Raw genomic sequence first — 17,892 nt, 5'->3', positions numbered from 1 at the left:
AGAGGCTTTAGCAACAGACTGGATATGAGGGGTTAGAGATAGAGAGAAACTCAGGGTGACTTATAGGTTGTGAGTCTGAGGAATTAGGAGAATGGTTTTACTTACTACAGTAATAGGGAAGGTAAGGGGTGGCAGTAGGGGTTAGGAGGATAGATAATGAGTTCCATCTTGGAGAAGCTGAGTTTAGAATGTCTATTGGATATCTAGTTTGAGATTGTCTGAAAGGCATTTAGATGAGACTGGACATTAGCAGAGAGGTTGGGGCAGCATAGGCAGGTTTGGAAATCATCAACATAAATTAAATCCAGGGAGCTGATGAGATCATCAGTGAAATAGTAGAGGAAGTAGAGAGTGGGGCCCAGAACAGAACCTTTAGGAACACCTACAATTAGAGGGTATGATCTGGATGAGGACCTAGCAAAGAAGACAGAGAAGGAGAGTTAAGATAAGACTTAGAGGGGCAGCTAGGTGGTGCATGAATAGAGCACCAGCCCTGAAGTCAGGAGTACCTGAGTTCAAATCCAATCTCAGACACAATAATCACCTAGCTGTGTGACCTTGGGCAAGTCATTTAATCCCTCTGTCTTGCAAAAACTAAAAAAAAGATAAGACTTAGAAGAGGGTATCAAGGTGAGGAGGGTGCTCAACAATGACAAATGCTACAGGTAGGTCAAGGAAAATGAGGTTTGAGAAAAGGACATTGGATTTGAACACTAAGAGAACCCCCCCCCCACAATTTTAGGGGGAATAATTTCAAAGGAATAATAAGGTTGGAAACTTTACTATAGGGAAATAAGAAGAGAATGGGAGGAGAGAAAGTAGAATCATCTCTTGTAGAAAGTCTTTTCAAGTTTAACTTCAAAAGGCAGAAGAGATTTAGGACAATAATGTATATGCATATGCATACATGTCTGGAGGAATGGGTGTGTATAATAACCATCAACATCCTTAGCATAAGTACCATGGAAAACAAAACACAATTCTCAATAGCAAACATTTGAAGTTTTCTTAAAGACTCAAAAAAGACCAAAAAATACTGCCTATGTCCTTTGGAGGCAATCAAGGTTAAGTGACACAGCTAGTCAGTGTCAGGTTAGATTTGAACTCAGAGCCTCCTGGTATCTACTGTATCATCTATCTGACCCAGAAAATTACATTTTTAACAAGCATTTGCCTTATTTCCTTAGGGCTCACCTATACAACTTTTTTCCTTAAAAATACTTTATTCATTGTTTTTAAATCTTTCAAGACTTTTTGAACATCAAATAGCACATGAATACCAAAAATACTTTCACCCAATTCAAAATCATGAATAACTTTTTAAAGCAATGGACAATATTTTTATCATTTCTGAGTCCACATTTCTGGAAATAAATTGTAAGCCATAATGAGTCAGTTGATAGAAATGATCTAGACAGGTCCATGGGATGTTTGCAGGAACTAAATTCCTCTTTCTCTATAGCTAACAGTAGAATGTTTATATTCATGTGTCATCCACACTTCTCTTAGCTATCCTCCAAGCTTAGTGATTATAATTTGACTTTTAACTGGCAATTGAATTGCTTCCACTTGCCTATTACCTTTAAAACAAATTTCCAGGGGTGGCTAGGTGGTGTAGTGGATAGAGCACTGGCCCTGGAGTCAGGAGTACCTGGGTTCAAATCCGGCCTCAGACACTTAATAATGACCTAGCTGTGTGGCCTTGGGCAAGCCACTTAACCCCATTGCCTTGCAAAAATCTAAAAAACAAAAACAAAAAGCCCCCTAATTTCCAGCTCTAGGCATTGTTAAGTTCTAATGTTCTGGATTCATTCAACTCACCTGAACTTAATGCATGTTCCACTTCTTCCATGATTATACGAGGGGGACATCGTATTACCATCAGTCACTTCTATCATAGGCATTGGGGAAGTTATTTCTTTTTTCAAGGAACCAGATGAAGTAGGAAATGTTGGTGTCTCATTGGGAACTGTGGGAGTTCCCAAGGGTCCTTCACTGCTGTCTTGGTGGGTCTTGTTTTTAGCTGTAGTGGAATCTGTGACTACATTGGTTGGAGACACCTTTGGTGGCAACCAAGATGGTGATGAAAAAGATGAGACCGATGGCTGAGGAGAGGTGACTATTTCCATATCTGATGGAGGAAGGGGAGTTGTACTTAGTGTTTCTGTATCATTACTGTCTTCGGGTGTTGCAGAGCTGAGTCCTACAAGGGTGGTTATAGACTGGTCTTGGCTGCTTGTTGGTAATGTAATGGGCAAGGACTGGTTTGGGGTTATGCCTTTCCCCCCCTGACTTTCAGCAGTAACTGTTGATTCATGTATGGAGACTTTGCTGGTACTCTCTGTGGCTCTTGATGTTACTGTTATGTTTTTGGGAAGTGAAGTTGTCTCCGGTGATATCACTGTTAATGTTGAATTATTCTGTGTGTTGATGCTGGTGGTGGTGGGAGAATCAGTAACATTTTGTGGAAAATTGGTCCAGGTAACTGTTGATGTGGGAATTTCCGAAGTAGAAACAGCAAGGGTCTGTACTTTTAAACCTGTAGAAGAAACAATGACAGAACGTTAACATTAAGATAAGAAAAGTGAAGTTATCATAATTCAATCAAAGGTGTGCTGGTAAATATTTAACAACTGGCTTTCAGAAAAAAGAAAAAATAACAAAACTTTACCTATGATACACTTTAAAATTTAAGTTGCATTATTAACATCATTTTCTCTATCATTTTAACTCTAGATAATAAGAAGAAAATCAAACTGCTTTGTAGCATTTGTTGATTTTTAAGGTGCAAGTGTTCACACCGATAATTTAACAATCAGCTCTCTCAAGCCCATTCTATTAATTCTAGTACATATAGTTATCTCCTTTCCAGTTCTTTTTTTTTGCTTTTTTTTGCAAGGCAATGGAGTTAAGTGACTTGCCCAAGGCCACACAGCTAGGTAATTATTAAGTGTCTGAGGATAAATTTGAATTCAGCTCCCCCTGACTCCAGGGCTAGTGCTCTGTTTGTTGCTCTCTTTTTTCCAGTTTTGAAGGGAACTTCATGTTATCCTCTCTTTAGTTTTGTAGAGGTAGTTTCTATTTTTCATGAGTTCATTTGCCAGCCTTCATACAATTATCAAGAGATTGTCCTCTGAAGACTTGGTAAGGAGGCAGCTGGTCAGACCACAATATATGTAAAGCTCTGAAGTGGATGAATAACCATTTGTATGCTGTTTTCTTGCAGTCCTGAGTTATCCCTAAACCTGGATCATGGTATCTGATGTGAGAAACTAATATGTAACCTGGTCTTCAGGAATATCTGTTGAGTACCTTTGGCAAAAGCCTTATTCAGTTCTGATGGTGATAGTAAGTTGACTGACATTCCTGGTTAATTAGCTGATTCCAGGAGGGTCCTTGGTGTTTTAATGAAGAACGACTGAGAATTTGCCCCTTAAGGTAATGGGAAGATCATTCTGGTTCCTCCCTTTGAACTCATTCCATTGAAATTCCATTTAATTCCATAACCATGAAACATGAAGCAAAAATGTGTTGAATGAGCATTTATTTAAATCTTAACTCCTCTGGATGCTGGGAATTAGAGACAATTGAGAACATAGAATTTGGGAGCATGAGAGGGACCTTTAAGTTTATCTATCTCAGTTAATAAGGGAAAACTGAGACCTAAAGAATGAGTGACTTATCTAAGATCATCTCTTGTTTGTGTCAGGGTTCATACTTGTTCACACATGACTTTGGGCATGTCACCAAAACTCATTTAGTCTCTCTCTGTGAAACAGATATCATAGTATTTCAACCACCTCCACCTCACAAGCTCATTGATTAAATTTAGGTGAAAATGAATCATGATCTGTGTTCTATTTAAATATAAACTGTTTATTATTATTATTATTATTATTATTATTATTATTATTATTACTATTAGTAGTAGTAGTAGTAGTAGTAGTAGTAGAGCTAGGATTAGGCCACAGGTTCAATGACTCCTACATACCTTAGAAGACCTATTCCCATGACATCATATAGATACTTAGGATTTTTTGAATTTTACTCACAAAGAATGTTTATGATTTCATTTTCTCTGCAATATATCCATCCAAAGAAGCAATCAAGGTTCTCTATATTCATATGGAAAAATGCTCTAAATCTCTATTGATTAGAGAAATGCAGATTAAAATAACTCTGAGGTACCACTTCATACTTATCAGCTTGGCTAATTAAGATAAAAGAAAAATGACATATTTAGGGAATGGGAATGTGCAAAAATAGGGATGCAAATGTACTACTGGTAGAGTTGTGAACCAGCCCAACCATTTTGGGGAGTAATTTGGAACTACATCAAAGACCCTTTCATAAGGTATTCTATTATTGCTTTTTATCACTGTGACACACAGTGCATTTTATGCTTATCTCTTGGCTTAACTTAGTCTATGAACTTGTCCACTTTGCCAGTCACCATTCTATCCTGGAGAAATATTTTCTTTGAATTCCCATTCTCCTGATTAGTGACTTTCTTATCTGGACCACTTGTTTCAGAAGGGACTCCATCTATGATACACTCCTGGTTCAAACTTATGTCTCAACTCCACCCACCCCCCCCAATCGTTTTTTTTTTTTTTTTTTGTCTATCTTCTCACCTTGGAGAAACATCCACCTGAGGCTATACTCTCAATTGGTGAATCCTTTGCCTAGATCTCCATTTCACTTAAACTCTGAATTCCTCTATCTTTTTATTATCTTCCTTGTTCCCATGGCAATACCCTTCTTTCTTTAGTGCTTCTTCCTGCTTTTCAATTCCTATTTATATGTTGTATTTATTAGAATGTAAGCTCCCCAAGGACAAGGACTTTTGCATTTGCTTCAATGTGTCTTTTTAATACTTAACACATGGAATATGGAGCCAAGAGGGCAGCATGAGGGCAAGAATTCCCAGAAACTCATGCCCCCAAAACTCCAAAAATCAGCAAATTATGACTACTCCAGCCACAATTTAGAGGGGCAGAACCCACAGAAAGACTGAATAATACTATTTCCCAGCCCAAGACAACATAGAAGATCTATGGAAAAGGCTTGTTCCATTAGGACCAGAGGTTGGAAAGAGCTGCAGCATTGGCTGCAGCCAAATCACACTGGAGCAAACCAGCTCCAGACTTCCAGAACAGCTCATGGGGCACCTGGGTCCCTAGGAGCACCTGTGTCTGTGACAGTGGAAACAGTTTTCAGACCTCTTGGCCCAGGGATCACTGGGTTGACTTGAAGGGGTGATGAGAGAACCCTGCCACACCAGCATGAGCAAAGAGCCTGGGCCAGCCCCGGCCTCAGAGCAGCCCTATGGTGGGAATCTGCAGGGCCACCCAGCACCTCCAGAGTACTCAACCCACAGATGGTAAGGGGGTGGGGAGAGACTGCAGAGGACTCTCTGCTCTCCCTGGGACAAGGCTCTGCTGCTTTTCCCACCATCAGATCCAGGTTCCAGTCTGGGCCCCCATACCACCACAGAGAAGCAGGGACCCTCCTCATAGCTCCAGGATAGAAGGAAGGGCTTGTAGCCATCCACAGATCAGAACACACACCAGGAGAGCAGTCAGAGACTCTCATAAGACCTTGGTGGAATTAAGGTCCTTGGTGTCCCAAATTCCCTCCCTGCCCCCCCCCCCATCCAAGGCTTTGGAAATATGATAAATTGGGCATAGACTGAGGAAATGAGCAAACAATAGAAAAAGAAAAACCTGACTATGGAAAATTTCTTTGGCCCTATGGAGGATCAAAATACACACTCAAAATATGACAAAGTCAAAGCTTCTGTATCCAAAGCCTCCAAGAGAAATAGGAAATAGGCACAGGCTATAAAGAAATTCAATAAAGACTATGAAAAGAAAGTAAGGGAGATAGAGGAAAAATTGGAAAGAGAAATGAGAGCTATGCAGGTAAATCATGAAAACAAAGGCAGTGGCTTGGTGAAGGATATAGAAAAGAATGCTGAAGAAAATTAACATGTTAAAAACCAGTTTAGGTCAAATGGAAAAAAAAAACAACTCAAAAACAAATAAGGAGAAGAATGCCTTAAAAAGTAAAACTGACCAGTTGGAAAAGGAGATAAGAAAGCTCTATGAAGAAAATAACTCCTTTAAATGCAGATTGGAGCTTTGCATGAAATCAAGAAACAATAAAACAAATCCAAAAGAACAAATACCAGAAGAAAATGTGAAATATCTCATTGGAAAAACAACTGATCTGGAAAATAGATCCAGAAGAGATAATTAAAAGATTATTGGGCTACCTGAATGCCATGACCAGGAAAGATCCTGGACTTAATTTTTCAAGAAATAATCCAGCAAAATTGCCCTGTGATCTTAGAAGCAGAGCATAAACTAGAAAATGAGGAAAGCCACCAATCACCTCCTGAGAGATTCCCCCCCCCCAAAAAAAAATTCCTAGGAATATTATAGCCAAATTTCAAAACTTCCAAGACAAAGTGAAAATATGCAAGCTGCCAGAAAGAAGCAATTTGATTACTGTGGCACTACAGTCAGGATTACACAGGATCTGGCAGCATCTACATCAAGGGCTTGTAGGGCTTGGAATATGATATTTTGGAAGGCAAAAGAGCTTGGAAGGCAACCGAGAATCAACTACCCAGCAAAACTGAACATCCTCTTTCAGGGAAAAATGGACTTTCAATGAATCAGGGGATGTTCAAACTTCCCTGCTGAAATGACTAGAGCTGAACAGAAAGTTTGATCTCTAAGTACAGGACTCAGGTGAAGCATAGAGGGGAAAGGAAGGGTAAAATATCAAGGATTTAATTTATCAGGGATTCCTGTATGGGAAGAAGATACTGATAACTCATATGAATTTTCTCATTTATAAGAGCAGTTAGAAGGAGCATATATAGACAAGGCATAGGAGGGAGTTGAATAATAGTATAATATAGTAACAAATGGAGTCAATGGATGGTAAAGGAAAATACTGGAAGAAAGGGAAAGGAGAGGTAGAATGGGTTAAGACATTTCACATAAAAGGGTTAAGGAAAAAGCTTTTGCAATAGAGTAAAAGGGGGGAATGAGTGAGACTTCATTCTCATCAGAAAAGGCTCAGTGAAGAAATAACATACACACTCCTTAGGGTATAGAAATCTATCTTACCCTAGAGAAAAATGAGAGGAAAGGGATGGGATAAGGGGGATAGGGGAGGGGGAGTAGGTGAAAGAAGTGGTAGAAGATCATGGTCTCCCATGGGTAGTCAGATACAAAGAAAAGAATCAATGCGAATGGGGAGGAATAGAATGGAGGGAAATGCATTTAGAAACTGCAACTGTGGGAAAAGATATTGAAGCAACTTCTTCGATGGACTTATGATAAAAGCGGTAACTTGTCCCAGAGACAGAACTGATGGAATCTGAACATAGATCGAAGTTCACTTTTTTTTCCCTCTCACTTCATTTATCTTGAGATTTCTTTATCTTTTTCTGGGGAAAGGGGAGTTTAATCTTTACTTTCCCAACAAGTGCATTGTAATCTGAAAAATAAATAAATAAACCTGAAAAATATTTAACACAGTACCTAACACTTAGTAAATACTGTCTCTGTCTCTGCCTCTCTATGTCTTTTTTGTCTTTTTATCTGTTTTTTTAGGACATTGCTTTCTTTTAGAAACTATTTATAATTTGACTTAAATCTGTTTCCTTTCTCTTCATTTTGTGAGCTAGAAATGGTTCATAGTAAGAACCAATTCACTCATAGAGATATCTTTTGATGAGAGATTTGGTCTGTTGACCAGGAATCTAAAACATGGATTTAGTGAGGAGAAACCAAAACATCCACTTCTCAAAACCATTTGTATTCCCTTTACTCTTTTTTACACATAACTATAACCTTTAATCTTTTTTGTTATGGTTTTTGTTATGGTCCAGTTAGTTTGCAGAGGTAGAACCTCTTGAGAGAAGTTCTGGTTTTTGTTGTTTTGTGTGACCCACATTGTTAGAAATGGATTCCTGGAAGAGAAACTTTGTTTAATCACCACTTTATAACTTTTTTTTTTTTTTAGGTTTTCCCAAGGCAAATGGAGTTAAGTGGCTTGCCCAAGGCCACACAGCTAGGTAATTATTAAGTATCTGAGTCCAGATTTGAATTCAGGTACTTCTGACTCCAGGGCCAGTGCTCTATCCACTGTGCCACCTAGCCGTCCCCACTTCTTAACTCTTGCAGAAGGAACTCTGAATTATCTTTCTCTGAAAATGTATAAGTTAAAGGATCTTCAAACACTCAGAGATCTCCAAATGACTTCTGTAACCTCTCTCCCTGATTGACCAGGCATACTTATTAGCTATTCAGGCATCTAGGCTGCCCTTCATGAAAGTCAAATAGCCAGTGGTTAAGGCTCAGGTGATAGACTTGTCACAGATTCATTGTCTTGGTCTCTCTCCTTCTTCCTGTTTGTGCTTGGTCTTATGAAGCATCTGCCAAAATCTGATTCCTACCCCAGATGATCTTTTCTGTGGGCAGAGTTCTACCCTGGTTGCCAGTCTCATGGACCAAGTCCTTCCTCAGTGAAGTTGACAGCTGAGGCAAAGGGAACCAGAAACCTTGAATTTGCTCCTGAGAGAATTCCAATATATGAATGAACTAATATTTCCCAGAGATGTGTATTGCACTTTAGAAGAGGGGGAGAGAGAGAGAAAGATACTTAAAGCCTAAAGTGTTAGATTAAAATAGATGAAAGAAAGAAAAAAAGGGGAAGCCCTCTTTGATGGGCAACACAGTAGCTTCCAAACATTTCCTGGATTTTGACTTAGAAGTCTTGTTACGTGTTGTGGCAGTCCATTGAATTTATGAGTATGTGAAGTGTTTGCTTTTGATAAGAATTGTTCAGACAGAAGAACAAACAGCCTTAAATTAAGTTGGAGCCTGCTTCAAAAAAAAAAGGTGAAAGAATTTCAGTAAGAAATTGTTAAATTTTAGAAATGTCTTCTATTTTAGTCAATTTATTTAGATTATTCTCTTCATTCTGATCTAGCCCAGATGGAAAAAGAAAAGATAATGGAAAATAAAGAAATACTCTCTCTCTCTCTCTCTCTCTCTCTCTCTCTCTCTCTCTCTCTCTCTCTCTCTCTTCCAATCCTATGATTTATTACATTGACCATAAAAGAGATTGAGTTTTATGACTCCAAAAGAATTTGACATGATCATCTAAATATAGATTTATAAATAGTATTGAGTAGAAACATTGAATTTTTCTCTGGGTTTACTGCTAAATTAGGAATTAAGAATAGACAGATTTTTTGCTGAGTTTAAGAATGGAATGAGGAATTTTGCTATTATTCTATAAGGCAAGTACATTTAAGGTGACATTGTTAGAAACTAGAAACTGCCAGAGTTGGTTCTTCTGGGTATCTTATTGAATTTCCACTTTTCTGGATAATGATTTTTATGTAACTCTTTGAGCTAAACATTTCTATTCTAGGAGCTTAAATATAATTGAAGTCTGAAAAATTTACTTTTGTTTTTAAAAAATGAAACTATAAGACTGTTATATAGAACATGATCAGAAAAGAACTTTATGTTCTAAAATATATATATATACACATATATATACTATATATATGTGTATATATATATACACATATATATAGTATATATATATGTGTATATATATATAGCAGTTTTCTTTTTGGTGGAAAAGAAGTGGAAACTGAGGGGATGCTCATCAATTAGGTAATGGCTAAATAAGTTGTAGTATATGTTTTAAGGAATGATGAATTGATTGATTTTAGAGAAACATGAAAGACCCATGAAATAATGAAGAATGAAATGAGCAGAACCCAGAGAACAGTGGATAAAGGTACAGTAAAATTGTTCTAAGACTAATTATGAATAAACACATTATTTTGAGCATTACAAATACTTAAATCAATTACAAAGACCTGTGGAAGAAAATGTTATCCACCTTCCGGAGAAGGAACTCATAAATGGAAAAATGAGTATTATGGTTTCACATATATTTATAAATTTGAGTCAAAGGTGGCCTTCTCTAGAGCAAGGTGGGAGGGAGGATGAGAGACAATTTGGAACTTAAACAAAAAAATTTAATCAATTAAAAAAAGAATATATTCACTGCATGTGGGATAGAATCTTTAATGTTATGATTGAAAATACCAAATCACCATTCTAAAACTGAAATTTAGGGAGCATTGAAATACAAATGAGTTTAACCACTTGTATCTCAAATACAGTATGGGGAGCTAGGAGGGGAAGTCAGGAAGACAACTCCTTAAGGTCAAATCTAACTTCAGATACTACTAGCTATGTGACCCTAGGCAAGTCATTAACCCTTGTTTGCCTCAGTTTCTTCATCTATATAATGAACTGGAGAAGGTAGCTCTGCCAAGAAAACCTCAAATAAGTTCACAAAGAATCAGACACATCTGAAAAAGGAAGGGTAAATCAATAGTACTCTGGTCATCCTAATTCAAACCCTATATGGGTCATTACTTCAAGAAGGTGAAAAATTATGAATTCGGTAAAATCTAGAACTACTTTGTACTGTTAGTTTTGTAATTGCATTGTTTAAATTTGTCGTTTTTCTGTATTAAAGTGTAAAGATACAACAGTCACCTGGAAATCCGTGGGATTCTTTCACCAATATCCTCAGTCAGCCATTAGATATAACTCTGCCAGGATACTGGCTCCATTATCACCTAATGTGGCAATTATGATGAATTTGTGGTATATACTTATGCTATAGCCTACTTTAAAAAGCAATCTTACATAATTTTCTGTGTTAAATCCTAAAATGACATTTATTTTGTGATGGTTTATTTTAACAATTGATATTTGGTTTGCAATGTGATATCATGGATCTATGGACCTTATATAGAGAGTTGTGAGAATTGAAAGCTTATAAAGATAAGAAAAAAAGAGCTGAAATCTTCTGGAAAGATATGACTTGACCCCAATGAATATAAAAGATAGGTAGTTTATCATGTATTATTCTGCAAATGTAAAGCAATTCCAAAAATAATATTTAGCATTTGCTTAACTTTAAATTTAAAGTTTTGCAAAAAAGCACTTTACAAATAATATCTCATTTGATCCTTCCTGTGTTATAATTGCTATTATTACTGTCTTTTTATAGGTGAGTACACTGAGGCAGAGTGATTTGCCCAAGGTCATATTGCTAGTCAGTGACTAAATCCACATCTTCCTGACTACTAGATTAGTATTCTGTGAACTGTGCAATATGGCTACTCCAATAGCATCTAGCATTAATGTTTACTTGGAAACAATTGTGATTTGCTAAACTGTGGGATTTGGTATTGTCAACTGAAATATTTAAGTCTCCAAATTTGACTTGTTTATAATATAGTTTGATCCTGGCAAAAGTGTTCATGTTGATAGGTCATCAAAAGTTAAATCTAGAAGGAGAAAATGACAAAAGATAGTAAGGTTATTACCTAGCACTTCCAAATACAAGTTCTAGGCAGATGTAGATTGCTGGGAAGCTTAGGGTGATATCCTTCCAAAGGCAATGATTAGCTTCTCCCCTTATCGACTTCCCATATACTTCTCATTCTCTCATTTGATTGGAAAATATAGAATGAGATATTTTAAGTTGACTATTCCCAAAAGAGTTTTGACCATTTTTGAAGATTGGAGTTAGGATACCTTACCCTCTATCAATCTGTAATATTTTGATCCAGCACTAACTAAACAGCCTAGATTTATTATAATAATTTTTCCATTTCCTTTTCCAGGAAATTCCTCTTTTATTGGAAGCTCTTCAAATGTCCTTATGATAAATTTCAATGTCATCATGGTATCTTCTACATCCACAGGAAAGAGAATCCAGGGACAGAGAAAAATCATTAGAAAGGTAGACATTGCCTAATTGTTTGTATTTACTAAAGTTTTAGCACTCCCCATACTAAGGGATGCTATGCAGATAGAGAATATAAAATGTATGAAAGGAAATAGTAAATGAACCTTTATTCATCAACCAGTTTGGAGGATGATTAGGGCCTCTATTGATCATAGGGCACTTTAGATATTTATTCATGTGGATTATGTGGATTAGGAGCAAAGTATATTCTATGTATGAGCAAAGCCATACTCTGTGTGTTTATGACTTAGACAGTAGAGCACATCAGGAGATTCAATTTTTTTTATCACCCCAACAATATTGCTTAAAGTATCCTATTTCTAGAAATTTAAAACGGAAAATTTCTTGTACTTGGGGTAAATGGTAGCTTTCTTTTATAAGAAAATAGTCAGCAAACCTTTATTTTATTTTATTTTAAAATATTTAATATTTTATTTTTCCCCAACTAACAAACATTTATTATTTACCATGTAGCATAGCATAGAAGGACTGAGGATACAAAGAAAAAACAGGACAGTCCTTGTTTTCAAAGAACTTACAGTCTAATGGGTAAAAGATACTATTATAGTTATTAAATTATATTAAAAAATTTCCAATTATATGTAAAACAATTTTCAGCATTTGCTTTCTAAAATGTTGAGTTCCAAATTCTCTCTTTCTCTCCTCTGCTCACCTCATTGATGAGGCAAGCAATTTGATACAAAAGACTTACAAAAAAAACTAGGAATTTTTTTTTTGTATCTCTACACCCATTTTATAGAAGTGATTGTAAGAATAACTTTCAAGAATTTATGGATTCAAAAATATTCTAATTTCTCTCATCATAATAACTCTACAGCAACAATAAAAGGACAAAGATTGTTGAGATTTGTGCTGTTTTTCTTCTCATTCTCACATACTATGAACAGAAAGCATGGTTTTAATATCACATGAAATACTTATGGTAGATCCCATGAAAATGTCAGATTTTTAGTAAGGGTGACTAAAAGTTAGATCTACAGCTAACAGATAAGATCCCAATTATCTGTATTCAAATACCAATGGAATATATCTGTTCACAGGAAAAGTATCAGTTTTTCCCAATTGCCTATTGCCCTGGGCCACATCCTAAATCTGTGAGACTAACCCCACCTAAAGGATCATTAATGAGAAAAATATGTTTCAGATTCACTTGAAGAGTCTGTCCCAGATTCTACTAATCACTGATCTTACTGTCATCTGTCAGGGTTATTAGGAGACACATCACCCTTGCATCTGGACACCTCTGCTTCCTGTTCTCCATCATGACCAAGGCAAAAAGAAAAAAAAAAAAGGACAGATACACTGGCCTATCTCTATACAACTCAGGAAGACTGATTTTTAAAAATTCAGTTCAGGGTTCGTACCAAGTCACTTACACTGTTTGCCTCAGTTTCTGAATGGTAAACCTCTCTAGTATCTTTGTCAAGAAAACCCCAAAATGGAGTCAGAAAGAGTCAGACCATGACTGAAATGACCAAACATCAACAATCAATCCTTTTAAAACGCACGGCCACTGAAGACACTGTTCCTTGGATTCTTGACTTAATAGATATCACATTCTTAAGTGTATATAACCCTTTCCAAGTGTTATTTCCTACAATCATTTCTTCATCTTTCAAGTCTCCAGTTGTGTAACCAGGCAGTTTTAATGTTCCATTACTATTGACACCATTCAATTTCTTTAACTTCTTCAATTTCCTCTGTTTTCATGGAGCTGGAAGCTAAGGGAAGCTTAAAAAGAGGAAGAAAGTATGGTGCCCCAGAGAGAGTGACATGAATGTCTTCTTTAAACCAGTTCATGTCAGAGAAAGATGAGAAAGCATGTCCTCCCTTATTTGGGTCTATTTCGGTGGAATGCTGGGGAAATGTTTATAACCTAGGGGAGGAACACACACTTTTTTTTATTTCAAACCTGAATTTACTGAAAATTATTCAAATTTCTTTCCATTACAAATAAAAGTAGCTCTTGACTTTAGATACATACCACTCAACATATCAACAATCAATCCTTTTAAAACGCACGGCCACTGAAGACACTGTTCCTTGGATTCTTGACTTAATAGATATCACATTCTTAAGTGTATATAACCCTTTCCAAGTGTTATTTCCTACAATCATTTCTTCATCTTTCAAGTCTCCAGTTGTGTAACCAGGCAGTTTTAATGTTCCATTACTATTGACACCATTCAATTTCTTTAACTTCTTCAATTTCCTCTGTTTTCATGGAGCTGGAAGCTAAGGGAAGCTTAAAAAGAGGAAGAAAGTATGGTGCCCCAGAGAGAGTGACATGAATGTCTTCTTTAAACCAGTTCATGTCAGAGAAAGATGAGAAAGCATGTCCTCCCTTATTTGGGTCTATTTCGGTGGAATGCTGGGGAAATGTTTATAACCTAGGGGAGGAACACACACTTTTTTTTATTTCAAACCTGAATTTACTGAAAATTATTCAAATTTCTTTCCATTACAAATAAAAGTAGCTCTTGACTTTAGATACATACCACTCAACATTTTAAGGAAAAGTCTATTTATTCCTGTGTTTTCAATTGAAAACAAGAGAACAGAAATAAGTCTTCTATTTTGCCAAAAGTTGGTCACACACTTTCAAGTTTAATCTCCATTATTAACATTTCCTTAATATTCCAGTTTATGAAAAAATTAACAATTGATTCTCAGGAGCCAGTTTGAGTTGGCTATGACACACCTCCTGTTGACCTCCTCTCGTTAACCTCTTCACAGTAGACATGCAAGGCCCTTCAAAATAGGATCCTATCATGGCAGACATTTCTCTCTCTCTCTCTCTCTCTCTCTCTCTCTCTCTCTCTCTCTTTTTATTTCATTTATTCAAGGCAGTGGGGTTAAAGTGACTTGCCTAAGGTCACAGAGCTAGGCAATTATTAAGTGTCTGAGGTCAGAGTTACTCTATCCACTGTGTCACCTAGCTGCCCCTACAAGTGTTTCTCTTTACAAAGGAACATATAATACTATAACACTTCAGAAAAATATAGCTGAAAAATACAAGATCCAAACTTTTTGTTTCTTTGGATAGAACTTTGTTTTCTTATAGTTAGAGGTAGTATAACTTTCCTTAATTTCTCATCTTTATTTTATCTATCTACCTAATCCATAAATGATTAATACTTCACTAAGACTTTTAGGAGACCATATGCAGACATATAGACATGCAAGTGTATATGTATTACATATATATAATATGCATATATATTAAAACTGACTCCTGGTACATATATGTATGTGGATATATTTATCTATATAAATAAGAATCTGATAGATGCTGATAGATAGATAGATATTGATGATAGTAGACAGATAGACATAGATATAGATAGATAGGCAGGTAGATAGATAGATATAGATATATAATAAGAACTGATTCATAATAAAGAACCCACTTCCTCCTACAGTGATTTATCTTGGTAAGTGAAACAACCTCTTATTCTGGTGAACTATAATGCCAATAAAGTCTTCTCTGAATCAGCCACACCTTGATCAATTGTCTTGGCAGATGCCTTAAGCAAGAGTAAGGATAATCAATAGGTCTCAAATGTGTTGGTGATTTAGGGGGATGTCTACCCCAAGCATGTGAAGACTTCCCTTGATGGAATGGGTTGATTATTGTCATCTGCCCATTCCAAAGTTATCCACTGCATCCTGGGCCATTGAATTTTTTTACTTGGACTTTGCTGACTCAGGAGGAGAGAGTGAGGATGATGAATTATTTCAACTCTGCCTCACTTAAATCTAATTCACTCAAAACTCAAGACATCATTGATTCTCCTTGAAAATGAAGGACAACAATTGAACTATAACAGAACTATTTTTCTACTATAAAATATGATATATCATTTGATCTCCAAGACTAAAGTAGGTCAATAGAATTAATTTGAGGTCAACTGCTTTTAAATTTTGTTTTCATTTACAGGACTGTAGCCAGTATGTATAACACATCTGTCATATTCTTGACCAATCTGCTTCATAAAGTGAACAAATCCCCTTCATGAAGCCTGAACCAAATTAATATAAAACTGGGAAATATTTAACAAAAATAAATGAAAATGTGGTAGAATACAGATAATGTCAATTTGTGGTTTTCTAATATATTCTAAAATATGCAATATATTCAATTGACTAGCTTATTATCAGAATGCAATATTCTCTTTTTTCTCCTTTGTTTTCTTTGTATCAGTTCATACAATTCTTATCCTGTATCTCTGAATACCTCAATCATAATCTTAAGGCACAATATGTTTGTATATCATTACGGTAAGCCCAATGGATCCCACTCTAGCCCATTGGCTAACTAGATCCAAGGTGAGGGGGGGAGCTCCTTCACTACTCAGTCATTACCCAATTGACTGGTACCCACTTTGCCTCCAGGATTCTGTAACCCTTAAAGGTGCTGCTATGTCTATTCTGATATAATATGTGTGTGTGTGTGTGTGTGTGTGTGTGTGTGTGTGTGTGTGTGTCTTTCTGTCTTTAACATCCTTGGGATATATAGTGCTATCCAATACTGAATCATAAAGGCCATTCAGAACTCAGTCTTTCTACTCGGCTTTGGGCAACTGGGAGGTGAAGATTTAAGTTCAAATACCACTTCAGACAAGTTACCTAACCTTTGTCTGCCTCAGTTTCTTCAACTCTTAAATAAGAATAATAATGGTACCTATATCCTGGAATTGTGAGAATCAAATGAGATGATATTGTAAAACTTTATTATTGTTGTTTGCAATGATAAAGACCACTGATCTCAAAATTCTTGACATCCTTATCACTGTGGATCTCTTATCTACTTAGAGCTGTTGGGACAGGATATGAAATAGATCTGTAAAGCATATATGCCAACAAGAATCAGACTCCAAATATCAAAGAAATTTTGGAAATGTGCATGGAAATGTCTTTCACTGACTGTTCTATGTTAGATCAACTCCTAGGACTAACTAGCAAAATGGTGGTGATCAGGTGGTGGTTACAATGCTGGGCAGATGTATGAATGGGCTCACCATCACCCAAGACCAGAATTCTAGAGGACAATAGCCCAATGGGCCCAGGGGCAGCAGTGTGCTTCCAGTGTATGGGAGAGTCCTTAAATCAGGGTAAAAGACAGTTCCTGAGTTGAGTATAAGTAGCATGGAAGCTACTATGATTGATTGATTCCTTTGGCATGGGAGCTCTTAGAGAGGCTTAAAGAGGTCTAATGACTCGCCCATGGTCACATAGCTGGTAAGTGTCAGAGTGGGATTTGATCCCACCTAACTCTTCCCAGATCCAAAATCTGTATGGAATGCACTATGCTACACTGCTAAGTAATGGAATAAATTTTATTTTCTGAGATAGTTATTTTATTCTAGCCACCTTCTTTTATTTTTATTTTTATTTTGATTATACCTGTGATATAGAGAACTTGAAAAATGAAGGAGAGTATATGCCTACACACTATAGTCTTGGAGAGTTTCCTGGGGCACTAAAAGGTTAAGTTAATTATCCAGGGTCACCTAGCCAGGATATGTCAGAGGCAGGACGTTAAGCAGCAGATATAATGGACAGAATCCCACCTTAGAGTTAGAGGAGCTGGGTTCGAATAAGGCCTCAGACACTTACTAACTGTGTGACCTTGGGCGAGTCACTTCTCCTTTTGTCAGTTTCAGTTTCTTTAATCTCTAAAATGAAGAAATTAGACTTGGAGACTTCTGAGGTCTCCTTTAGCTCTGAATCTATGACCCTATGGATCCTGACTGCAAAGACAACTGTTTTAAATGATTGCCAAGCCTCCCTTTGACACATGGCTTTATTTCTTTCAATGTTGAATTCAGTAAAATTGACAGACAAGTGTTTGGACTGCCATAATAATTAACCCATGGGTTACTTATTTAAGCAGTAGGGACCACCCTGTAATTAAATCCAATCTTCCTCAAACCAATAATAGATGACATTGTGTCAAAGTTCTAATGAAAACGAGCTTGCACAATGCATTACAAG

At 36.5% G+C, this 17,892-nt stretch overlaps 1 protein-coding gene across 1 annotated transcript in view; it reads right to left on the bottom strand.

Moving 5' to 3' along the window:
* The window catches only part of PARM1 (prostate androgen-regulated mucin-like protein 1), a 330,318-nt gene that overhangs the window by 39,421 nt on the left and 273,005 nt on the right, over positions 1-17,892 (bottom strand). Inside the window, 2 exon segments of the mRNA XM_074228456.1 lie at positions 1,822-1,864; positions 1,866-2,539. Of these exon segments, the coding sequence (XP_074084557.1) occupies positions 1,822-1,864; positions 1,866-2,539 (717 nt within the window).

The sequence above is a fragment of the Macrotis lagotis genome, chromosome 3 (genome assembly GCF_037893015.1).
Source record: "Macrotis lagotis isolate mMagLag1 chromosome 3, bilby.v1.9.chrom.fasta, whole genome shotgun sequence".
Lineage (NCBI taxonomy): Eukaryota > Metazoa > Chordata > Mammalia > Peramelemorphia > Peramelidae > Macrotis > Macrotis lagotis.
Note: the sequence above shows the minus strand (reverse complement) of the source record. Positions and strands in the feature narration are given on the sequence as shown.